The 26546-nt window shown below is 33.2% G+C and overlaps 1 protein-coding gene across 2 annotated transcripts in view; it reads right to left on the reverse strand.

The window, feature by feature from the left end:
• Positions 1 to 8667: 8667 nt before the first annotated feature.
• The window catches only part of LOC118183016 (uncharacterized), a 32745-nt gene continuing 14866 nt past the window's right edge, over positions 8668 to 26546 (reverse strand). For both annotated transcript variants that reach the window (XM_035352413.2, XM_035352414.2), the window contains exons 3-7: positions 25971 to 26162; positions 20245 to 20322; positions 20040 to 20165; positions 13935 to 14099; positions 8668 to 8857 (exon numbers count right to left, since the gene is read on the reverse strand). In XM_035352413.2, coding sequence (XP_035208304.1) covers positions 8763 to 8857; positions 13935 to 14099; positions 20040 to 20165; positions 20245 to 20322; positions 25971 to 26162 — 656 coding nt within the window. In that variant the 3' untranslated portion in view covers positions 8668 to 8762. The remainder of the gene's footprint in view (positions 8858 to 13934; positions 14100 to 20039; positions 20166 to 20244; positions 20323 to 25970; positions 26163 to 26546) is intronic.

The raw sequence follows: 26546 nt of genomic DNA on the forward strand, positions 1-26546 counted from the left end.
CAACAAGAGAATTTAAAAACATTTTGTTCAGCTCTTTCTTTATTGAGAGTTAAAATCCCTAATTTTACCAGGTCACTATTTTGTGGGTAATTTTTTGGCAGTTTCTATGTAAGCTTAGAAAATGCCACTCCAAATGATCTTTTTTAAATAACAGCTGTAGAGGCAATGCACATTAAACAACATTTATCACTTTCTCTCATCATTGTAAGAAAGTATTCAAATTCACGTTTTTCATGGAAATGCAACATCTTCGATTCATTTTCGTTTATTACTCATTTTAATGGGTGCTAAAATGTTATACATGAAGGTACATAAGATTTTACTCAGCAGTAATGATATGAAAAATTGACACTTTTTCTAGAAACGATAATGCAATGCTACAACGTAAAGTAACCATGACCGTTTGCTTCCATGAGTCTCGACAGCATTTGCGTGTTAAAATAGTCTTCCGCCGGCCGTGATCCACCCAAAATTCGCTTCACGACCGATCGATCGCGATTGACTTGTTGGCCATTCTTGCTTTTCGATTTAAAAGCTGAAGATAGATATAGACAGTGGCGTAGCTAGGGTGGGGCAAGAGGGGACATCTGTCTCCGGGCGTAGCATCCAAGGAGCGCCAAACTGATGCTACGAAATTTTTTAATGAAATGTTTTCCATTCTTGGCACACAGAAAGGGACATAAATTCTTCAGTTGTTCCCGGGAGCTGGATAACTCTAGCTACACCCCTAGATATAGAATTTAGCTCAGTTAAAATGGATTAAAATGGTTAAAATGGATTTAACTGAGTAAATTTAAACTGCAGATTTTAGAGATCACAATTTTTTGCTAAAATATTACTTACTTTGAATGATTCAATAGTCACCGTACGTGATTTCAACATGGGAATTTAAAACCATTTTGTTGAGCTTCTTCTTTATTGAGCCTTATTAGAATCCCCAATTTCATTTTTTTTTTCGCAGGTTACTATTTTGTGGGTAATTTGTTTGATAGTTTTTATGTAAACTTAAAAATGAAAAATGTAATGTAATTTATGTAAAATTAAATTTCTGTGTTTAAGAATTAGTATTGAACCGGAAAACCGCTGCAAAAGTACGGGTTTAAGATACACGTTCAATATGCTTACTTGTTATTACTATTATTACTATTTTTACTACTTTAATTAATTCACTATACCTTTTCCTTAGATAGGATAATCAAGATTACTTTTTCCATTTACTCCAACTTTATATAGCATAAGCTTCTCATAATATAAGTTATCGGCTAATACAGAAGAGCTAGGATTTTTGTAGGAGAGAGATTTCAATTGATTTCATTGTTCCTTTTCCCTGATGAAGTAGCACTGAAGTTGACTGAATTCTTCTTCTGTTGTGTTAATTTTTCTTTGAATTTAATTAAAAATTTTTTGAAGTGAGGTATCGACTGTATTAAAAGTTTTGATTTTTACATTTATTGAATTCTTTGTTGCATTAACGAATTTTTTAAAATTATTAACTATGAATTTCAAAATTTTTGGTCTTTGTAAAACATTAGTTCTATATTTCCTACTTTATGTATGTATATATATATATATATATATTGTAGATAGCTTGACATTAGATGAGAGTTTGATTAGGGAATGCACCAATTCACTTTTTAATCATGGCCAAGGAAACTGCTGCCTAGGTGATTGCAAATTGCGGTGTAGTAAATGACAAAATAAACTTTTGGAAGAAGCACGACCAGCTTGATAGTTAAACATTACTTCTTTTTGGATGACGAATATCCTCTTACTTGCGCATATCCTCTCAATTGGTAGAGCACTAGGGGTGGTAAATGCGCCCAGTAATTTTAGATACGTAGTTATATCTCCCATAATGGAGAATAGCTAGCAGAGGCTTAACGATATGCTGCCAATAGGAAGGCGGTGAAAGAGTATGGTAGTTAAATGCAGTATTATTTATAAGCTAGGAACGCTTTGTTTTAATCCTGAGCAGCAATTGGGTAAAAGTCTACAACAATGCGGTTACTGCAAGGAAAGCGATGTAACAAGGGGCAATATGGAACCTTGAAGAGGGAATGTATGCAATTAAAATTAAGAATTTAAAAGGACAGTTTCAATTAGGTTTAATTTGTTAATAAATTTTTCTTCATGTTTTGATATCTTACATATATTATTATATTACAGAAATCTAGTATCAAGAAATTGGATTTAACCATTAAAGCTAATATAAAGTTTGCTTCAGCCACAGTATAGATGATTGGCAATGGCAATCAAATTTGATTATTTTAATTTCAATTAATTTTAAAACAGAACTTTTCAGAAAAATGCTGAGGAAAATTAGCGACATTCTAATGATTTTTCAATTCCTAAGTCTGGTCTGTGAATCCTGCTTAATTCTTTATCAACTGTTTATTAAGCCGTAACTTCTTTTTTTTTTTTTTTTATTTCTTCATTTTTCTTTATGCTTCTTTCACTTTCTTGAGCAGACTTTGAGTCGTTCCATTCTTGGATTAAGCTGGAATGATCTTTCACTGTAATTACGTTGGTGTTGTTGATTCTATTCTCTTTATTTTGAACCGAGGAGTTTTTGTTCTTTTGAACCTAACTTCTTGGATCTAATACGGTTAAAATTACTTCCAGATCTACAAAAACCCGAAATAAAAGAATTCCAGTAAAAGTCAAAAATTAAACACCACACTTACAAACGTAGAACTTTTCCCCGATTGCCCAAATGTTGCAAATTCAGTCTAGGTGGATCACCTGAAAAAATGCCTTATCTTAATTTCTTAATTCCAGCTTGCTTTTTTTTTTAAATCACCAGAATTCAAAACTACATTCAAAGATATAATACTTATTGAATCTTCTTGTTCAATTGTAGGGTTTTACTTGTAGAGAACGTTAACTTAATATACTTACTAGATTGACAAGCGAGTTATCGCTAGAGTCTAAATTCATATTAAAAAGTCTTATGAAGTTTGAGTTAACATTTTTATTTAACTACTGAAATCAATAAGAAGGCATGACTTGGCTGCAGATGAAACTTCGCCATTTTCGGGTATTTGAAACAATATAAACTGAAAGTTTAAATTCAAGTGACCCAGTTTGAGACACAAAATAGTCTATTTAAGTTGCCTCAACCAATTAATGGGGAGGGTTAACGTCGGTTAGCAAAATGGTTGAAGCCGAAATAAATTTTCCAAGAGCTGGCGATAGTACGTACCTGCAAGCTTCTTAATCTTAACGCTCAAATCATAAATTAAGAACGGGTCTTTGGCTGTTTCTTTCTGCTTTTAGTCTAGATCAGGGATGTCTTTAGTCTAGATCAGTCATAGGTACACTTGGGCCAAACAAACAAGGTTTAACTTTAGGTGGGCCGAAAAAAAAAAAAAAAAAAAAAATCAATATTCATTAAAAAAAAATCAATATTCATAGAAACGTAGATTTATTTCGAATAATACAATAATAAACATATATATATATATTTATATAGAAAAGAACAAGAAAAATTTAATGTTTACGTCCTGATACTTGACATCTCTTCTCTGCTATTATCTTTCCTATTTCGGGAGAAATTTTGTTTGCAGTGATAACTTTCAACGCTGACCGAAGGTGAGCATCATTAATACGGTTTCTAATAGGAGACTTATTACCTTTCATGACTGAAAATAACTGCTCGCACCGAGAAGTGCTACCAAACATGGAAATAATTTCATATGCGAATTTTCGAGTATTTTCAAACCTGGCTGGTAAATATTTGTAAAATTCAGGCACGCCCACTTCAATGAATTTTACTTTCAAATTTGAGTTGCATAGGATCTCGATCACCTCCATTTGCATATGGCTAGGTACTGAGTCAATACTTATTGAGAAAATCGAAGAAAACAAAAAAAAATTTGTCTTCGAGGGAACTAAAATCATTAAACCTCGTTTCAAATTCAGTTGTTAAATTTGCAATTTTTTCTGCGTATTTTTGATACTAACAAGCATCATCTAAACTTGATTTATTCATGCTGCACGTCGGGAAGTGCGTCAAATCTTCATTTTTAAGTTGTTTTTCCCAAAGAACTAGTTGACATTTGAATGCTTTAATTATGTCAAACCTGTTCGTAATGATATGATCTTTTCCTTGTAACGATAAATTTAAATCGGTTAAGTGTTTGGTTATATCAACCAAGAAAGATAAATCTTGTATCCATATTGGATAGTAAAACAAACTTACGTCTTGATTTTTCGTTTTTAAAAACTGACATATTTCTTCTTTCAAATCCCAGAATTGTTTGAGAACCTTGGAGCAAGATAACCAACGTACCTCGGTATAGTAGGACAAACACGAATATTCACTATCTAACTCACATAAGAAAGCAGTGAATTGACGCTGATTTAAACGAGATCTTATAAAATTTATAACTTTTTTATATATGACAAAACATTCTCCATATTTATTACTTTCGTGCATAGAACTTCTTGATGTATAATACAATGCATATGATGAATGTTTGAACCGTGAATTTCACTAAGTTTTTTTCTTAGTAATGCTACGAAGCCCTTGTTTTTCCCGGTCATTGATGGAGCGCCATCTGTAGCTACAGTATTTAATTTTCCCAAAGGTAGATTGTATTTCTGCAGAAGTCCAAAAACACAAGTAAATATATCTTCTCCTGTGGTAGTACTATTTGCAGAAAGGGGTCTAGCAACAACTGATATGTGTGTTTGTGGCAACGTGGGCTCACCAGACCATTATGTCACGGAGTGCCCCTTAACAGCAGAATGGCACATAAAATTCCCAACTACCAATGTTCTGCCTTTCAAACGCCTTCTCATAAAACATCGAGGCACACGGCAAAAGCTTAAATGCATAATGGCCAAACTAGAAAAAATGGGCATAGACCTCTGCAGGCCGGAATAGGGCACCTGCAATAAACATAAAAGCATCTTACAACTGTGAAGACTCAAGATGGTTGCAGGGCCAGGGTAATACCCGAGTAGTCATAGAAAGCCGTCCGGGTGCCCTGTCCTGCTGTCACCTGTCACCTGTGGTAGTACCAGGCATCGGTATTAGTTCCAGTAATTTCTCAAAAATGTTAAAATTCTTGTCACAAGAACGAAGAAACACTGCTAATTGAGCTTTGTCACTAATGTCCGTGCTCTCGTCACAGGCAATGGAGAAACTTTCGAAACTAGATGATTTTGCTTTGATCTGATCACTTAAATTCGCGGCTAAATCAGTAACTCTTTCCGCAACTGTATTTCGAGACAATGAAATTGATTGAAAAGCCTTCACATTTCCAGGACAAACAATTTCTCCAGCTTTCATTAGGCATTCCTTGATGGAATCACCGTCAGTAAAAGGCTTCGAATGTTTAGCTATCAACTCTGACAAGACGTAGCTTGCATGTACCGCCGCTTCACTTTCTTGCAATACTTTACTAAACATGGACTGTTGCTTTTTCACTCCTAACTTGAGCTCTTTCAACTTTTCTTCTCTCATTAATCCTTCGTAATTGTTATATTTCGATTTGTGTTGTTCGTAATGACGTTTAATATTATATAACTTTGGTACATTAATAGTATTATTACATATCAAGCAGATTATTTTATCTTTTATTTCACAGCAAAAATATTCTAATTCCCATTTTACTTGGAATATTCTATGTTCGTCAGCGAATTTTCGTTTAATTTTACTACCACTTGGTTTTGATATAGACATACTGAATACAAAGGGCTGGAATAAACACGATTAACGTTAAAAAGTTAACAAAAATTTATTCTTTCCACAAGAGATAAATCAAAATGCTGAAATATTTCTTCAAAAATATTCTAACAATATCACAAAATGTCAAACGTTTAGCAAAAATCAATTCAAAACAGAGAAACTAATTCTATATCACAGCGAAATCGCTACAAATCAATCACAGCATTAAGTATACAAACAGTTCGCTAGAACTACAGCTACTACTGAGATGAGTTGTTTGTTCTCGGCTTTTATAAGCTTTATAATTAATTTCTCGAATATACTGGAAACATCTATAAATATCTGGATTTTTGTGGATGGCAACAACAATTACGAGATATTTATTTATTAGGTATTAAATGCACGCGCTGTTCTATTTTTAACCTTCCAACGCAGCTGTCTTTTTCAAAAATCGTTTGCGTTGTTAAGGCAACATGAAGCAAATCTAATTACAATTCTAAATTTAAAAAAATAAATAAATAACTATGAAATCCGTAACAATATGAATTAAATAATAATTAATAATAAAGCAAAGTGCATGCACATGCATGCACAAATATATCGTACAAAACTATGATTGGAAAACTGAGACCATGAGTTCGGCCACATTCGGCTATCGGGGGATGCGACCAAGTTCCGAGTGCACGTGTCCCCCAAAACCGAAGATAGCTGAACGCAAGCTAATCACACGCATTTGTAATTTAAGTAGTGTGTGTGTCAGCTCGCTGTGAGTAATCTAACAACACTGAATAAATTATCGTTAATTACTTAGCAGTAAACATTTCATTTTTTTTCGTCGATATGTTATTTTATTATTATATATTATTATTTGCCGATATATTGGCCGGGCCGCAAAAATATTTGTTGTGGGCCGCGAGTTTGACATCCTTGGTCTAGATGTTCAGACTTTTTCAAACTGATTCGATATTATATAAGTTTTTGAACCACTAGTGATCACACAAATTATTCTTGCAAATTACTTGGTGTCAAAGTCAGTAACAACTTGTAGTGCCGCGCTCTTCCGTAGAAGGGGAACAACGGACAGGAGGCACTCAAACTGGCTTTTTTCATACGTTGCTTAAAGCAACGTATGAAAACTACGTTGAAACTTAAGACTTTTAGTAATTGGTCATTAAGCAATAGAAGTTTAACATAAAAGTAAAAAGAGCTGACTGATCCTAAATAAGTATATATTTTCCTTTTACACAACACAGTTCCCAGCCTTGAAGTATGAAAAACGAGGACACTCTGGCGCAAGAAACGAAAGGGAGGTTTTTGGCATTTCAAGAAAACACTAAATTCGAATAAATTCACTCTATAATGCATGACGCGGGTTTGAATTTAACTACTTATAATATTATTTTGATGTAAAATATATTAATATTTATTTAGTTTTTCTAAATTTTATGTTGTTTGACTAAATTTACTCTGTAAGTTTTTACATCTGTATAATGAGTATAATAAAAGTCCCGAATAGAGAAAGCAAGCTTTTCTTTATCCAAGTGTTTTTAAATTAACCCAAGTATTTTTAAAATTTTCAAGTGCTTTTAAATGTGATAAAATAAATGAATATGTGATAAAATATGCTTTTTTAATGTGATAAAATAAAATTAATTATTGCTGCATATAGTAGTACGTGGATAACGTATATGTTACACATATTCATGTAAAACAAAATTAAGCATAAATTATAAACTGATTGAACACTACGCTTGAATCTTCATAAAAAGTTCTACAGATGCCTACAGTAGACTTGGATAAATAAGATCAAATAAAATTCAGTTAGAAACATTATGCTGAAAATATTTAGAGATTGGGGAATGGACTTTGCGCAATTTAAGTTTAATTAATTATATTTCATTAACTTCTAAGAAATATGCTTTTTAATAAAGGCTAAGATTTAAAAACGAGATTCGGTAATCTATCAAGAGCCCAGGAGATGTGACGAAAGACCGGTAGAGTTGGCAGCTATGACACGATGCATCAGAGTATTTCTTTTTTAAACTACATTTTATTCTCTACGGAACACAATGTCAGAATAAGAATAAACTTTTAATGCATTCAGAACAATAATCATTAATTACATTGCAAAAAAGAACTTTAATCTGATTTTATTTTGGAAACAACAAAAACTGAAATAAAAATTTTTTGTATTATTAATATTAAAATCATGTATATATATGCTTTTTTTCCTTCACAGAAGGTAATTTTAAAATCAAAAGCTGACTAGTAGCCGGACGCCGTTTTCCAGCGAAGACATCCTTTCATCTTCAAATTCGACACCGACATCAGATTTTTTTTTTCTTTTCTTACAGAGAGACTGGGAAGTTTACCGGCTGATGAAAAAGAAAATACTGCATTTCGTAAGCAACATGGAAGTTTTCTAAACATAGAGAATGGAAAAGCTCGAATTCTATTAAGTTATACTTCGGAAAATATCGAATTTTATGGTCAAAATTTGTGCAATTCACTGATACCGTTTTAGGTGAAAACATATCGCTATGTACATATGAAAACAACAAGGTGCGCAATTCTCTGATTTTTTTAAGCTAGACAGGTGAAGAACAGACAATATGCGCAGTGCCAAGTTGTGCGCGATGCCAAGTTTCTGCAATTCTCTAATGTCTTTTGAAGATAGTGCAATAAAGGTAAATGTTTTATTATGGATGTTTCATGAGTTTTTAATTTTGTTAATTGGCTGCTGTATCATGTAATTCGTAGTGCGCCTCCATTTCTGAAGATGTCTGTTGTCTTCTGAATCTTAGCTTGGCGAAAATTCGTTGCCAATGGTTGGCGACTTTTCGGAAGACGTGCAGACAATCATAAAGTGCTCAAATTAATCAGTGTATTTAGGAAATGTGCAAGATTTACATACTATAATTATTTATTTTTAACATCAGAAATTCATGCGAGTTTGATTTCAACATTTAATTATTCAGCAAAATAAATGCAAATTTTTATATCTAAATATTTTATTCAAAATATTCCACTACAGATACGCATTATTTTGTATCATAATAAAAACATTTTTATTTATTCTCTAGTCTGTCTATTTAGTCTCTAGTCTTCCAGGTGCTGACTGAGGCTCCCTATCAACCACTTCTGGGTTGTTGGAATTACTGTTCTCGACTTCCCATTGTCTTTCTAAAAACAATAACAGAACATAAATCATAAATAATATATTTTACTATCATACGTAGATGGTAATGCATAAAAATGTACGTACCAATGGTGTGTAATAATAAATATCAATTTACCTATTTTGTAAAGCATTTAAAGTATATATAATCAATACCTATCTTTAGATGAATAAGATAGTTATTAATTATAAATAAATTAATGTTACTACTAACTTAATGTTAATTACAGACACCAATGAACTCTAAAAACATTGCAACAAATTTTCTGAAATTCATATATTGATCTTGCTTTTACTACCATATTACATACAGCAGTGGTTCCCCAAACCCGGGCCACGGACCGGTCCGTGGATATTGGGCTGCCCAAGGAATATTAAATTCTTTCCATTTTATTTACTGTGGCGTATTCCTCTCGGGTTTGTGAGATTTTCCATTGACGATGCCTCGCATGCGCAAAGTATCGTGATATCGGGCGGTTTTAGGTGACAGCTGATGGGTGTGGTGGTGTATTTAATTATGGCAAAGCACACTAGAGCTATCTGCCTAAGGGGAGGGATGCCTTCGTGGAGGAATTTCTAAGGGAAACTGGCTCGTATACACGTTACACATGGGGAAAACCACGAAAACACCCATGCAGCCAGAGATTTGAACCTCGGACCGAACTACCAGTGTTCAGCTACTTTACCGCTCGGCCGCTGGTGAGCAGGTGACATCTGGAGCTGAGGGCAATGGCGCTGTAGCTTTGGTAAAGAGAAAGTGTGTATCGCTCTTTTCTCTGTTCACCGGTATTTTCTCATGTTTAACAGTGCTTGGTGTACATGTATATTGTGTTTGCTTAAATTTAATCCACAAATTAGCAAAAATGGGTACGAAACTGACGTCGTTATAAAGTTTCCTTGGGAAAAAGAAAGGCCCAGTGAAGAGCCTTCAACATCAAAGAAACACATAACTTTTAACAGGTGACAGGTGACAGCAGGACAGGGCACCCGGACGGCTTTCTAATAACTTTTAACAGACAGTACCATGAGTCCTACTTGAAATATGGATTTATTGGGACAGGTGATTCCTACACATCCAAACCGCTCTGCATAGTTTTTGGCGACCAGCTCTCTAACGACGCAATGAAACCTTCAAAAATACTTCCCCACTTGAACGCCAAGCACCCTGGATTAAAAGACAAGCCCCCGGAGTATTTTGACAGAAAAAAAGAGAACACAAAGGATAGAAGAAATTTATCAGGACCAACACATCAATAAAGTGAGAGCATCATATATGGTGGCTAACGGGATTTCTAAGGCTAGAAAGCCCTGACACTATCGGTGAAGATTTGATTTTGCCCTTCACTAGAAACATTTGCCGTGACCTTCCAGGAGAGACTGCTGTGAAAAAGATAGCTCATGTGCCTTTATCAGCTAGCATTCATTGGATACGTGATCGCCCATTTGATTTACGCTCGCTGTAAGAGCAGAATGTAGCAAATTAAGCAGAGTGAAGCTTAATGAGCTAATGAAGGAGAATACAGAAAAGCATTATTCTATAAAAATATCCATGTCTATCAGCATACTTTGAATTTTACTTTAAAAATGTTTTTGTAATAGTTCTTGACTTATTTCTTCATTCGATTTCTAATCTGTTTAGAGAAAAGGCATTTCGAACCATCACAGAATCTTAAAAACGAATTGACATTTTGATTCTATATGTTTTCTGTCTTCAAATCGTAAAAATAATGGGAAAAATTCATCTACCGTGTCTAGTTTAAACCTCTTGTCATTACTACAATTTCACGTCATTCTTTTCTCCAATTTACATGATCAATAAAGCATATAAATGGATTTAGTTCTTTAAAAGGAAATTATTTTGCTGCAAAATTGATCTACTTAAGATTTTTTTTTTTTTTTTTTTTTTTTTTTTTTTTTTTGTCGCCGGATGTTATCTACATAGTTACTTTTGAGCAAGAGCAGTTTCCTTTTGTATACGCTCATGTGGCAATATTTGAGTTTATCACTTGGTTTCCATGGAACGTTTCTATTTACCTTGATTTATAGATAGATCAATGTTACAAAATCGTCTCGTCTGTGCTGCGATTCTACAAAGCTGAGAAAGACACATTCCAATTAATTAATTGCTTAACTGGTACGATCTGCTTTTGGAACAATCCTTTAGATCAATCCAAATTAGCCTACAATACACACTATATTATACACTAACAAACACCATTTATCACGAAGTAATTGTTTTCTGTTACGCTGTATTAAAATATATCTTGTCACACTAATAAGAAAATTCCTTTTTAGTTTAGTTTTCATAATTTGGCTCAACCACTATTCTTTAGGTAAATAAAAGAAATTTAAATGAAATAAAGTAATAATGATTAAAAATGTCGAATTTTTTATTATTATCCTTACGCATGAAAATACTCAATTTATTAAAATTTAAGTTTTACCTTCTTTAAATGATGTGCTTAAATCGGTATCATCGTTAAATATATCTATGATCATACAAAATAAAAATTAAGATCCTTCATACCTTAGAAATAAATAATTAAGTATTATATTACGCGTAAAACAAGTGCAGAAAATCAGTAATTTTGTCAATTTGAACTTGATTATCACTATGACCTGAGCTTTTAAATGCCGCACTTATAAGAAAATAACTTTTGGACTTCCTTACATATTATATAACGTCTCACATATTATATAACGCAATCTAGATCAAAAATACTTACTGTATGAGAAAGACAGTCTATTAAGAAATGAACAACGACAATATTTTACTTAGCATTTTTAGGGGATGTTACCAACCATCTTGATAATCTAAATATAAACTGAAGGGCAAGAACAAATTACTTTTAGCTTAGCAAATGTTATGCTATCAAGAATGCTAAACATATGCTTGCTAAGCAAATGCTTAGCAAAAATGAAATTAAAACTTTTTAGCTCCCAGTTAAAAAACGGGAATTTTGAAGATAATGACAGCTTTACAGAATTTACTCAAAACTCAGATTTTTGCAAAAGTCCTTTATCAGTAATTTGGTGACTTTGCCGAAGAAGATGATTGTACATTTGCATTTATAAATCTGCATTTATAAACTAGAGATCTAATGCTGGTCAAACATCTTCATATATTTTGAGTGTTTTTATCAGATTAAGAAGAGTGGGCTTGATCGAAACAAATGGTCACATAAAGCATCTATGCCTGTACTGTAATGTAAGACAAGAACTTCAAGTCGAATTCTTTCTTTCTTTCTTTCTTTTTTTTTTTTTTTTTTTTTTTTTTGTTGTGGTGTATTCATGAGGAATGACATGAAGCCTTACTTTGAAGCAACAGGAAAACTTTTCATTTGAGTGTTACATTTTTACAGCAGTTTTAGCAATCATCTCAGTGAAGCGAACACAGAAGATGTCAATGTTTATTCTTTCACTGGTCTGAGAAGAATATGATGAATGATAACTTTTCGTTCCCGTCGAATTCGCAAAAAAGGTTTTCTACCCACGAATATTATCAGATTTTGCTGTTTGTTCCAAAATTTTGTTGCTTGACAACCGTTGTCATGATAAAGAGGGATTTCGTACAACATCCTCTCATATCCAAGAAAAGATTATTTTTGGTGTCTAAAAAGAAAAGGAAGAACAAAAGGCAATGTCTGGGAGTTAAAGGTCCCAATAAAATTACATTGAACCCATTTTCTAGTCTTATTTGCCTTTCTTATTGAATGCAAGCGATTAAAAATAATTGTTGCTGTTTCTGCATATCATGCATTCATTACCTGTGGAGCAAATTATTTAAACTCAAACTGCATTTTACGGACATGTGATGATCTTCTCGAACTTAGAGAGTTCCTCTAAACAGAAATTTTTACTTCGAAATTTCACAGATGACCTCTTAGATATACTTACATTCACCCTTTCATTAATGTTATTTGATGTAACCTTCTGTTTTGCTTTATGGAATTAAACTACATATTTTAGACATGTTTTTTACTTTTTGCAAACCACTAACAGTAAAATTGCTAATTTACTTTAATACAATCAAGACATTCTCCTAAAGACGATGATATACTTAAACATCAGTAACTCATCTGTCATTTAAGCAAACATTTTTCTCCAGAAAAAGACTGCCGACAGAACGTCTCAAACAACATTACATTTAATAGCGAATTCAGGTTAATTTTATAAACTCCATTCAACAAATTATGCATATAAAACAGCAAACAAAACAGAAAGCTAAAAATAGACTGCACACAAAAAGTAAATACATATGATAGCCCGTTTCTTTAAATATGTAAATCATATTGTATACATCTTGCACCATACATTTATTTACTTAATATGTATGTGATGTTTGCCTTTATATTTTATAAAATTATTTTTCGAAAACATTTCTAAAATGTTTAGCTGCTATTCGACCTTTATATGTTACTAAAAATCAGATTTTCGAGAATACATTATTTTTTAATTTGAAACGTTAAGATATTCGTATTATATCCAAGCGTATTCAAATACTGCAGTCTTTTTCATAATAATATTTACAATAAAATTTATGCTTGAAAGATCACTGTTTGGTAGCTGGCCGTGTAATTCTGAGGATGCGTTGAATAATGTGTAGGCAGCTTCAGTGTAATATCTAAAAGCATAATACTATATAGAGCATTTGTTATAAGTGCAGAGTTATGTAATGACGTCACTTTCCAGTGTCCAGTATTTCTAAGATTCGCAATATAAGGAACACCATAGTAAAATGAATCTCAGTTTTCTGTTTTACTGGTTTTCAGGCGCATTTCTCCGGATTAAATAACAAAAAGTCGCATTTTATAGCCATTTGTCCGAGTTTATGTCGCGGGAACAGAAACAAGGAATTTTGAATTTTGTCTTTTTGTTACGCCTTAAGGAATTGCAAAGCCAATGACAGCCTTTGAATCTTTGAAGGAAACCTTTAAAAGCAATGAATTCTTCTCTCAATGTAAATTTCATTTTCAAGATTTTGTGTGGCTTCATGAGATTGTTCATTTATTTCTTATGCTCTAGCTACACTATGAAAAATAAATGGTCATTTTAAAGAAATTTTAAAGAAAACAAACTTACCTAGACAATACAATGTTTTTCTATTCCATACGCCTGTACGTACACATTCCAAACGGGTAGCAGGGCTGCGAGTATAGCCGGCATCACATACTAGGGATGCGAACTTACGATTGAGCTGAAGCCTGCCATTCTCGATCGGTACGTGCGGATCTACACAAGTCGGATCTGGAAATAAAAGTTATAAAAGTTGATGAATTATAGTAATTGAAGAACTCTTTTTTCGATGGTTCATACTTCATCTCAGATTGTCTGATCAATTTAAAAACTTATGAGAAAGGAAGTGAAGTCATTTTAAGTATTTAGTGACAGCAATAAATATAAAGCATTTAAAACTCCAAATTTTAATAACGTGCTGATATTTAGGATGACAGCTTAGAGAACTGGCAAAAACGTTATTATATCTTAAAGTATTTACCTATTTTAAGATAAATATAGGTAACTGAATTTTTTTAATATAAAATATTGATTAAATATATATTTAACTAATCAAAGTTTTATACAAAATCATGGGAATAAGAGTACGTTTTTGTTAACAGGGCGCTATTTAGCGCTAAACATAAAAGTTAGCGCGAAATCTAAGTAGATGGTGGCAATTCTAACAATAAGGCTTCATGGTAAAAAAACGAACTTGTGATAACAGTAATACATATTACAATATATATAACAGGTAAAAGTTTACAATTGGGTGCCCCTTGTTTATTGGCGATTCTTTTTTGATGCCAAGATCGGCGCCAGGAAGTCACAATTTCAAGATGGCCGCTACACAAAACCAAAATAAGAAGTCGAAGAATTGCGTAAGATCTGTGTCCAAGTACACATCGATCTGTTTTTACTTAAAAAAACATCCTAGAATTGAACAAACTAGGCATTGCACACTGCCTTAAATATGTCCATGTACACATCAATCTATTTTCATTTGAATAAAATCGAGAAGCTAAAACAAAGTTAAAACTATCGTGGTAACCAAAAGTGAGGTTTCATCGCCAAAATTTTTTTTTTTAAATGTCGCCAATCGAAGGGGCACCCAATTCTACACTAAAGCCTATATAACATTTAATATGTGCATTTCCAAAGTTGTGCGTGATGCCAAATGTGAAAACAGATTGCTATGTACATGGGAAAAACATTAAAAATTTCAAGGAATCGCGCACATTAAACATTACACAGCTACTCAAGACGCAATATAAATAGGCATTTGGGCATTTGGGCGCAAATTTGGTGACTGGCACCCCGTTAGCAGAAAAATACTAAAATAACTAAACTTTTAGGAAATTTTTCATTACTTTTCGCAAAACAGAAGAGAGTTGTGTACAAATATTTAGGAAAATTTTTATTAACGTTAGACATCGTACACTTAGTTCAACTGCATATATTTTAATTTAATTAATACTACATACTTGTACAACACTTTATGAAATGAATTCAATGTTAGAAAATTTCTAAAATTTATTAGGTTAAGAATGCAATTTCACAACCATTGATACTAAATCTAACTAGATGGCTGCAATTTTAACGATACGTAAAGCTTCATCAAAACAATAGTTAGGTTAGGTTAGGCTAATCGATTAAGGCAATGCAATTCTAGGGCTATTTACCTATGGGAAGAAATGTTTCGTGGAGGAATTCCCAAGGGAAACTAGCTCGTATTCACGCTACACATGGGGAAAACCACGAAAATATCCATTCAGCTAAGAAATTCGATACGACGTGAACTCTGAACGAACTATCAGTGTTTAGAGATTCTATCTCTTGGCCGCTGGTGAGCTTATGAAAAGATGGCTATTTTATGAAATCCAGAATAAATACAAAAAATAAAGTAAAATACAAAATAGATTTTAACAAATTAATTCCAATTCATACATGAAGCAGAACCTGACGATTAATTTAACAGTGGGAAAAATATTTGAGTCTTTTCCTGCAGTAGCCGCCTAAATTCTAAGAGATAGGAAACTAGATGGTACTGGCCAATGCCATGCTGATGTTTATTTCGCATTTTCCCATGGTACCCCACATTAAGATCAATAAAGTTGTATACATGGTTAAAAACTTGCCCAGTTCATATTTGGCAGTTGCCATTCATCCGCTTAATAAAATTATAATAATAACAACTGCTTAGTATAGTTGCTAATTGATTTCTTAATATAATATTACAGTTCCAGGATAGTATAATCGTAATGAAAAAAAATTATTTAGTACAATTAAGTTTTCAATCTTAAGCTGCTAAGTTCTTGATTTCCGTTATTTTTCAGTTCCTATTTTATTACTTTTTAAGTAATTGTTTGATATACACTCATGTGCAAAATTAAGAGACTTTGCACAATGAGTCGAATTTCTGAAAAACTAATGGACAGATTTTAATGAAATTTGATATGATTATAAATTTATAACAGAGAAAGAGATCTACCATTCAGAAGTCATTTTAGGTACGCCTATCATTTTATGTAAAGCTCATAGCTCAGGTTCAAAATCCACGTCGTGATATCGAACTGAAAATAAGTCAAATATGGGGTAACGCCCCTCTCTCACAACCAGACAGGGTGCGCAGCATGACGGCATACTGAACAGCAGGCAGTTAGAATTCTTTGTGTCACTCAATCCCATACTTGCAGCAAGGCAGCTTTGAACTCCTGAATCGTTCTAGGCAGCGGGTGGCAAGATGAGACTGCCCTCTCAAGAGCTCCCCAAATGTGCTCTATAGGGGTAAGGCCAGGAGATCTATCTGGCTAATGCATGCGGCGAATATTCTCACTTTCCAGGCAATTGTCGACCAGCTAAGCCTTATGTACAAGAGAGTTGTTGTCAATTAGCAGAAACCCAGGAAAAACTTCACCCCTGAAAAGTCGAACGTACAACTCTGAGATCTCGTTTCTACACCTCATAGCAGTCAGGGAGCATATGTCAAATATGGGTGTGCGGACGTCCAACATAATGCCTGCCCAAGCCACTCTAATGAAAAAGAAATGGTATCGTATTCCAGGCTCTCTCCAGATACTGGTACAATAAGAGAATCAATGTCCAGGCTTAATCTCGACTCATCTGTAAAAAACACGGTACGCAATGGAAGTCTGGTCTAAGGCGCATGTTGCATCATGCTAAACTCGCTCTCTTGTGTGCTGCAGTGATCCGGACACGAACAAAGAGTCTTATGGCATACAGCTCTATGAAGCTTTCGGGCAATTGTAGACAGTAAAAATCGTGTTCCAGTGGAAGCATACAATTTACGGTAGAGCTGGGAAGCTGCAGCAAGCCCGTGTCACCACGCAGAAAGTCCTAACAACTCATATTCGTCTTAGTGGATTTTAATCGATCTTATCCAGGTTTTCTCGATGTGGATCCAGAAGTTCAGTGTCCTGAAACTGTTTTCACAAATTGCACAGGACAAGTGCGCGTTACATTCAGCTTTGTAGCCACCTGCGTTTGTGATGTTCCTGCCTCCAATCTACCTACAGTTTTCCATCCCATTTTGTTATCCACACGTACGTGGCTACTTTTATTTCATACTTTAAAAAAATTAACCAACTCTTGCCAGAAACATGGTGAATGCCAGAAGGCGGACTTGCACACAAATCGCCAAAAACCTCGTGCGCTTATATCGCCTCCACAATCAGCTTTGCAGATACGCAGGTATATGCTTACGTATTCGACTCTCAATATTTGCATAATTCTTCGGACGCACATTTAGTAATTTTGATTCAATACGTTTCGTAAAAATAGACATTTGAAAATGTTCTTAATTTTGCACACACACATATATAGAGTTGGATGTAATTATGAATTAATTGGTAACTACCAATTAATTAATAACAGTTTTATACATTTATTTAATATTATTCATTATTGCGTCACTTTCTTACGGTAATTTCTTTCTTTCTTTCTTTCTTTCTTTTTTTCTTCACAGTAACTGACTGCATGCACCTGTGTCGCAATAATTCACAACTACGTATATAGCTGTTGCAATTAAATATATAAGCAAAAGAAATGTAATATTTTTCTTCGAATTTAATTTCTTATCCAATAAAATGGACATCGATTGCGCATCTAAAACATTTAAAAAACTAAGTGGAAGATAATTTTTTTTTATTTTCCTTTATGTATTTAAACTAAATTTTTGGCAATTTATTTTCGTAGTTATTATTTGTACTTTGTAATTAGGCTTGAGGAGAAGGTTATCTTAAGCAGTTGATATTCAGTATCGATTCTTGAATATGTTTTCAGAAATATTGGTTACTTCAGAGATGACTGTCAGAGAGGTGATCTCGAAGAGAGAGTTCACTATATAAATAAATAGGTATACTGAAATGCTAATTCACAGCTTTTCTTTTACAGTTTCCCAGAGCCTTATGTAGAGTAAAACAAGCAAGTAAATTATTAATTGTCATAATTGAAAGTTACCATTTTTAGAAAAACCATTTCCACAAACAAAGTCATCTGGAGTCGTAAGTAATCATCTTAGAGGTATTCATTGCATACATTTCCTGAAGATTTATGAATTTTTTCCTTTAATATTGTATGAATCAATTATAAAAGTTATTAATTTGGCTAAATGTATATAAAGTATTTTCGCCCTCCTTTCTGCATGCCTGCGTGGTGTAACGGCAGCACACTCGGCACGCATTCAAGAGGTCCATATTCGAATCCTGGCGACAGGCTTTGCTCGTTTTTTCGTCTTCTGCTTCATAATAATCTAATGACTCTTCCTTAAAATTTTCATTGCACGCGATTCCCAAACTTTCTAAATCAAATATTTTATTTAAGATCCGTTTTATCCGTTTCTTCTTATGTTTTCATTTCGAACAATAGTTTTCAATACTCTGACTTCCCTAGAGTTCGATCAGATTGTTGCGTCAGATCCGTTGATCACATACCCAAATTTCGTTTCCATTCCTACTAATGATCATGGACTTCGTTTTATTTTCCCAGCAACGATACTCCAAAAATAATATGAACCAATTAACAACGATATTCGTAAATTTTCAGAATTTAATTCATCGGCTATTTGTATTTTCATCTGCTTACAATAATCACTAATCTCTCTACCAGATGCTTTAATTATAGCTTCGGAAATACATGGGGTTCCGATAGCTTTTAAGGTTATTACTTCCTTGGAATTATAAACACTTCTCAAGTTTATCTTCACATAAACCATCAAAAGCATTCCCATCTGCTTTTAATTATTCTTATGAACAATATAATATCAAGCTCGTTTAAGCATGGGTGCAACACATTGCTATGTATAGGTAAATGGGCTGGAAAGTATTATGAAATAATCGTAAATATTCAAAGCTATTTAATCTTTCATTAATGGAATGCAAAGCCATATTAGATGAATATGATTATCCATTCTATGAATTAACTTTAACACAGATAAGTGGGCCAGATATTCTCGATTTATTAACAGGACATATGTAATGCTTAGGTACAATTTATAATTTCCATTTTGATAACTTTATTTCAATTTTCCATGTTTCGATCTATTTTGTGCTAATGAAAATGACTTTTATTTGCTGAAATATTTACGAGTTCTTCAATGAGTTTTTACGATCTTCAAATCTGCTGAAATACAAGTATATTCAATAAGAGAACTCACTCAAAGAAAATAATATGAGAACGATGTAGAAGGGGAATGCCAGAAGCTAGAAGCAACATTAAAATCAGTTTTGGGCAGGGAATAATAAAATGAAAGTGAAGCTTTATATCTTAAAACGTTCGATTACAACAGCATGGTTTACATTCGCGGCTCGTTTTTCAGAAAAGTGAATATTTTTCTCCAGTCTCAAACATGCAGGCAATGATTCTTCATTTTTCAGTCTCCTGTAACAATATATTAAAGAAGTGTAGCAATTACAACTATGCCAATGAAGGTGACTAGAAAGTATAAGTTGAATAAAAAGAGCGTGTTAGCTAGCAAAACATTATTAGAAGCGTATTAGTTATAAGAATGAATAAAACATCTGAACAAAACTCGCAGAAAACCGTTATTAATGAGTAAGAAACGTACTATGTACCTTCTACCAATGACGTACTTAGAAAGTACATTGATGCAACTCTGGCAGTACGATCAGCTCATTTAACAAAAAGAGAAGGAAAAACAAATTACATCCTTACCTGTGAGTACATAAGGGGCAACTTCACAAAGCTGCAAAGGAGCTGCTGACAAAGATCTGATCTTCACGCCCACAACACCTGTGTTGTGGGGCTCCGGACAGTTGTGAAATTCCCATTTGAATCGATCTGCGAATAAGAAAGATTAATAATCACCGTAATATTTAATTTTACTTCTGCTTTAGATACTGGATTAACAACAATTAACCTATTTTCGCCGTCTTAGATCCGCAGCTCATCTCATCTCCATTGGCTTTTACCATAAAAACTTCGTATGATACATCCACTGAAAAATTGAAAGATAAATCAATTATTGCATTAGTTTACATTACATTATCGCAAATATGGTGTTGACACATTATACACTAGATTTCGCCCATTAAAGTACACGACAAAACAAATTAATTTTAAGTCCACATGCACTTAAATAATGTTTTTGTGACGATATCTACATAGCATGTCAATGGTTTCAAAATTTCTAACAGTCCAGAAAAACAATAAAGTTGCAAAATGCAAAATTAAAATAATAATATGGTAACTAAATGTGTTCTAGAAGAAGAAATTTGCAAAAAAATGGACACTGTTTTATATCTTCTAAACTCTGATAACGAAAATTCATCGGCCATTACTGGTAAAACTTTCAATAAAAATACAGATAGAAGATTCCTTTTAGTGCCTTTTTTATTAAAGGTTTTATATGTTAACCGTTTTCTGCATTAAATGTATCGATTTCAGGACCGAGAAACTGCTTAAGCAATTTTAGCGCCACCTGAAGGGAAAAGGAGCTAACAAAAGACGTTTTGTAGGATTAGATGGACAGTGATATATGGATTTTACAGAAGAAAAACTGAAACAAAAAAACGGTAGAGAAAAATTGTGGAAATGAGTTGCTAAAATTTGCATTAAAACAAAAGTATTACGTTCCAGAATGAGGAATTAAAAATTCTTCCTATTATTTAAATACACTAACAATATCAGCATTTTATGTTTTCTAGGCCTATTTTTAAATCATACCTGCAGTTATTCGTAAAAGATACTTTACAATAAATACGCTGTAATAAAATAAAACAAAAATAGACTCTTTACAAGATTATTATTCGATCTGGATGACACTCAGCCTGCCAGCCCAGAAGAGAATATGCAAAAAATTAAAGAGTCTCCGGCTAGAAAATCAAAAACAGTGATCGAGTAGTGGCTACCTAACAACGCCTGATACTGAAAACAAGAAGGGTAAGTCTAAGAACAAAGGCTAAATGAAAAGTGCGATTGTAGGGACACCTATAGACTATAAGGATGTTCTGAGTTGGATTCAAACACACAGGGCGAGTAAATGAGTGAGAGCTGTTGAATTATCAGGCTAAAAGAGGCAGCGTCAGCCCAATCAATCTATCTGCTGCCCAGTGGGTAGGTAGAAACGACTGGTTATATGATATATGATGTTATTGGCAGAAGCTAGTAAAGTACACAATGCAATAAAAATATCTGAAAAAGAAGAAAATAATTTATCACTTACTTTAGTGGGAATAAGGGATTACATAATTCTCTACAATTTTATATCACGGATAATACACAAAAGCATGGATTGCTCTTGATAAGTTTAGAAAGGTAATGGTTTTACTTTAGACAATGCAATTAGGTTATTAGATTTCGTTATTTAGGCAACCGCACTTTTGTTGTTAGTTATATAAAATTGTAGAAGAATTTTGTAAAGAGAATTTTTTAATGTCTTGTTCTCATAAAACTTTGTGATAAATTATTTTGCCTCTTTTAGTTAATTAAATATTTTACAAGCTTTAAATAAAAGCTTATTTTATACAATTTTTTTAAATTTCATATTTTCTCCTTTTTAGTCTGTACTGCAGGTTATTAATTAAATGACTGAATTGAAAAATCGTTTTCACAACGAATAACTTCTCTTATGCTTCCAACGATTCTCTTATTACCATCTTCCAATAAAATATATTATTTCTAGCTTTACAATAAAGAAAATTGTATATAAACTTACAAACAGGAAAAATTAAAATTGGCAAGGCAGACTGCAGATAATTCAAAACGCTAATCAATCGTTTAAAAGTGTTGTTTTTGAGACTGATACAAGAAAATGAATAGTAAATGCAAAATCTATCTACGGTGAAAAGGGGCAAGAAATAGTATTTAGAAAATAACAATAGACTTTTATAGAAAGCTTAGTGTCTTTGCAAGTAATTCTTTTTAGCAAGGGGAGGGAGAAAAACTGTATGGCATAATGACATCATAATGAAACTATGTTTTGCAGCGACGCTTAATGAAAAATCAATACTTCTCTCAATCTTCTTCATATTACAACATATATATACATATATCGGACAAGAACCGGTACTTTCAGCATGGTATGGCCATTGACCACACACGTATATATATATATTTATTTAATATAGAAAATAGCCCAATTAATATCTTTTTATCATTATTGTTTTAAAAGAGGGCGAAGTAATATATTTATAATCTGTAAAAATTTAGAAATTTAGCAACAGATACATTTTTAGACGTTTCAAATCATAAATGCCAAATAGCCAAAACAATCGAGTGATTTTCGAAAATTGGCCAAAAAGTAAGAACTTAAAAATTTCATTAAAAAGATTTTTTTGCACGATGTCAGAATAGTCAAATTCTGAAATTTTTAGTTTTTTTTTTTCGTTGAAAGAAGCTATGTGCGAAAATGATTTAAACATTAAATTAAAAAAAAAATCTGAATTAAATTTTGTAAAAGTTGCCTCACCTATGATAGTATACATACTGTCATCTCAAGTTTGAACTCAAGTTTTGCACACATATTTTTTGTTGATGACAGTATGTGTCATCAACAAAAAATATGTGTGCAAAACTTGAGTTCGGCAGTTTATCAGGAAGTTGTTTAAAAATGAACTAATTACGGGTTTTTGGTCACAAACACCTTCAGTGAGCTAAATGAACTTATGATAAAAAATGTAATTATTGGATCGCCATGCACAGAGTGTCACGATAATAAGTTTGTAAAAATGACACGAAGAGTACTAGTCGTATAGCTTTTCATTTTGCTTTCCATCATCAGTGGTCATATGATGTTTATAGATACGAATATAATCATTCAGACCGTCATCAGATGACTTAAAAAAGCACGCACTGCGTTCCAAAAAGCTATTTCTTAAGCTACCAATGAATAGTGTGAATCACTGGCATCTTTTATAGATGTGCCTCATCACTTAGTATAGGAGGGGTCGTCAACCTTGTAGTTGTGGTGTGCCAAACCAATCTACCAATATGATTCAGGATGTTGAACAGTAGGATAGATTTGAAATAATTCGATTCCCATGGCAATGCCTGCAGAGTTAGGGAATTAGAGGTCAAGAATACAGATTTAGAGTTTTATTATATATTAACTATGTATCATTTAAATATATTTATTAACATAAAAATAAAATAAAAACACAAAATATAACTATTCCATTAGCAAAAATAAAAATTTAAATTGTACATATATTATGTAATTTTTAAACATGTTTATTAAAATAATAAATAAATAACGTAAAATAACAACATACTAATAACATAACAGGGCGCGCAACATCATTCACTTCGGCACTTTCATCAAAAGCAACGCTGAAATGCAGCAGTTTCTTTTAATCCAGAACTCTGCTTTGTTGCTTTGCCATTTCAGTTATTTGCCTTTCAATAATTCCCACAGAATCCGGTATTTCTTGAATTTGGGATAATATTGTTTTTAGATTTGGTAAATCGGTGAACAATATTCAACTATTCTTAAGAATGTGTGCTTGTTGTTATGACTTATCTCACTTGTTTGACAGTAACATCAGAACAAGCCTACGAAATTCATCGTGGCAAGGACTGCAAGATTGGGCCTGTCGTTGGCAACAGCCTTGAGCCCCATACAGCTGACAGTACGACTTTGCTCAGTTTCGCTCCCAATGTTGATGGAGAGCATTCCGGGAAGGGGGAGATCTGAGAGTCTCCCACCCCTCTTCCTCTATCACAACCTCTGGATAGGACTTTCGGCTCGCCGCACCCACATGCCGCACAGATACTATATATTTACAAACATCCATGTCTGCTCCAGGATTCGAAATCGGGCCTTCGGTACGGCAGTCAGCGTCGCTAACTACTATTCCAGTTACTATTCCTACTATTCCCTCTAGCTTTAAAAACGCGTCCTTTACATATTTGCCATCTGTGAAAGATTTATCTTTGGCAACTACGCAACGAGCAATTACGAAACTAAATTCCGTCGCTTTATTTTTAATTCCAATTGTTTGATAAAAATGTAGCTTGTTTCTTATATCTAGTAACAGTTCTTATAACTTCGAATTTCTCATTGGAATTCTGAAATGTAGACTGATGTTTAGTTTGAAAATTTCTTTGTACTTTGTATTCTTAACGTGCGACATCCGATGCTTTCGCAACATAACACACACACAGCACAATTATTTTGTTGTACGAATTCATATTCATTCGTCCAAGAATCTTAAAAGCCGCGAACATCAAGTTTTATTTTTTAGTGGCCTGCGAACATCAAGCTTAACCTCTTTAGTGGCCTCTTGATAAAAATATATAGGTATGAATTTTCACAATAATTAAATAAACAAAATAAAAGTTTTCACATTAAAACTAAGAACGTGTCGTAAAGTTAAATGTAACCTATAGCGCACGACATGAATCAAACTAAATCCTACTTTCGACTAAAATCATACTCGATATTCGTGTATCGGGTGCGACGAACGAAAGGAGAGAAAAACTGGGAGGCATGAGATAGGTCGGTGCAGAGAGGAGAGACAAAGCGATATATCTTTATCTGATAACTTTGTAGAGTGGTGCAGAGTACCACTGAGAACTGTACCACGTGCTAAATATGGCATGTGCGCCATAGGTTGCCGACGCCTGCAGTACAGGACGGTCTCCAGCTAATCGTGTTAACTTAATAGGACATCATTTGTGGTGGATTTACTTGCCCAGGATTGTATGTCCAGACATTAGACAACCAAATCATAGAATCCGATCCTATTGTGATAGTCCAAACTTCTACGACACCTGGAGTGACTTTTTAAGGAACTGTGTCCTACAATAGTTAGACATCTTAATAGTCTTCTTGACTATTAAGTTGCCATCAGGATCTTTAAGATCCTCATGGTAGCATATTATGTCGATGGTATATTAAGCAGCCAATTTTGTTACCATTTTCATCACATCTCACCGTAGGTATTTTACTGAAAGAAATTTCCGACCATTCATAGAGCATTTCTTCCAAAGCTATTCTTATAATGTAGGACCGTGGCCAGGCTGACTGTTCGACTTGGCAGATGATGAGATGTGCCTACGCTCATTTCGGAATACTCACTTGCCATCCAATTCACGCATATCTGGTACATTACAGCTCAAGGAAATTCCGCTATTGAAACTTCTTATATTTAATTTAGAGGTGATGGTTAAAGAATTGAATTCCCCACCCCTTTTGTAAATATTTTATTATAAAAGAAAAAGGCTTCTCTTTTCTAGAATCATAATAATTTCTATTTTTATTCTCGCACATTACGCATATCAATTTTTATAACAATTGGATGGTTCTTTATCGGTGCCTTTTTTAGTTTCCTCCTCAATATTATAAACACCTGTAAAATATTAATTGAATGATGTACTTACCTGTTACGTATAAGATGAGTAAATATATCTTGTGAGACTATTGCTCGAACTAAACATAATCTTTACAAGATGTTTCTTAATTATCATATTTCTCTGCAAACAGCTGTAAATTTGCAGATTTTTATCGATTTATTGATTAACCGTTTTTGGTAGACATAAAATTTACTTGCAATATCTGTTTAGGGAAGACCAGTACTATTAAATTTATACACAGAACGTAGTTTTACAAGCAACTGCTTAATTGAAATGGGAACAAATCATAACCTTTAGGTAAGAAAATCATCACTCGAATGAGTTGTCCAGGATTTTCTAAAATTCCAATCCATGAAGATCCTTGTCCAGCTGTGGTGGAAGAACAGGTAGTTCTCAAACCATCTATTGCATTTTCTGCTGCGTTTTCTTGAACAGGTTCTACCGTGCTGGTCTGATTGACTAACGAAAAAGTTGCCGGAGCATCTGCAAGGTAATTAGTTTTACTTCAGCTCTTTTATTTTCGTATAAGACATGAAAAAGTAATATTAGTTTTGTACGCATTATAGTAATCATCTTAATAATCGAATATTGCTACTGGATATTCGTTTATTAAAATGCTACTGGAGCTAAAATATTATTAAAGTATTATTAAAGAGAATATTGAAAAAAGTGACAGCAGACCTTGTTTCCTTATATATTAATGCCAAAGACATATACTGCTAGTGATAAAATTTTTTAAAGTTTGCATATGTAAAGAGGTTTTTAAAACAATCTCAAACATGTGGCTGAGAGGTTTCTATAAAAATAAAATCTAAACTTTTGCATAATCTTCGCATGGTAAAAAATATTCATTATGTTTTAGTGAAA

The sequence above is a fragment of the Stegodyphus dumicola genome, chromosome 9 (assembly GCF_044657685.1).
Source record: "Stegodyphus dumicola isolate Sdum_Otavi_A_Nest chromosome 9, ASM4465768v1".
Lineage (NCBI taxonomy): Eukaryota > Metazoa > Arthropoda > Arachnida > Araneae > Eresidae > Stegodyphus > Stegodyphus dumicola.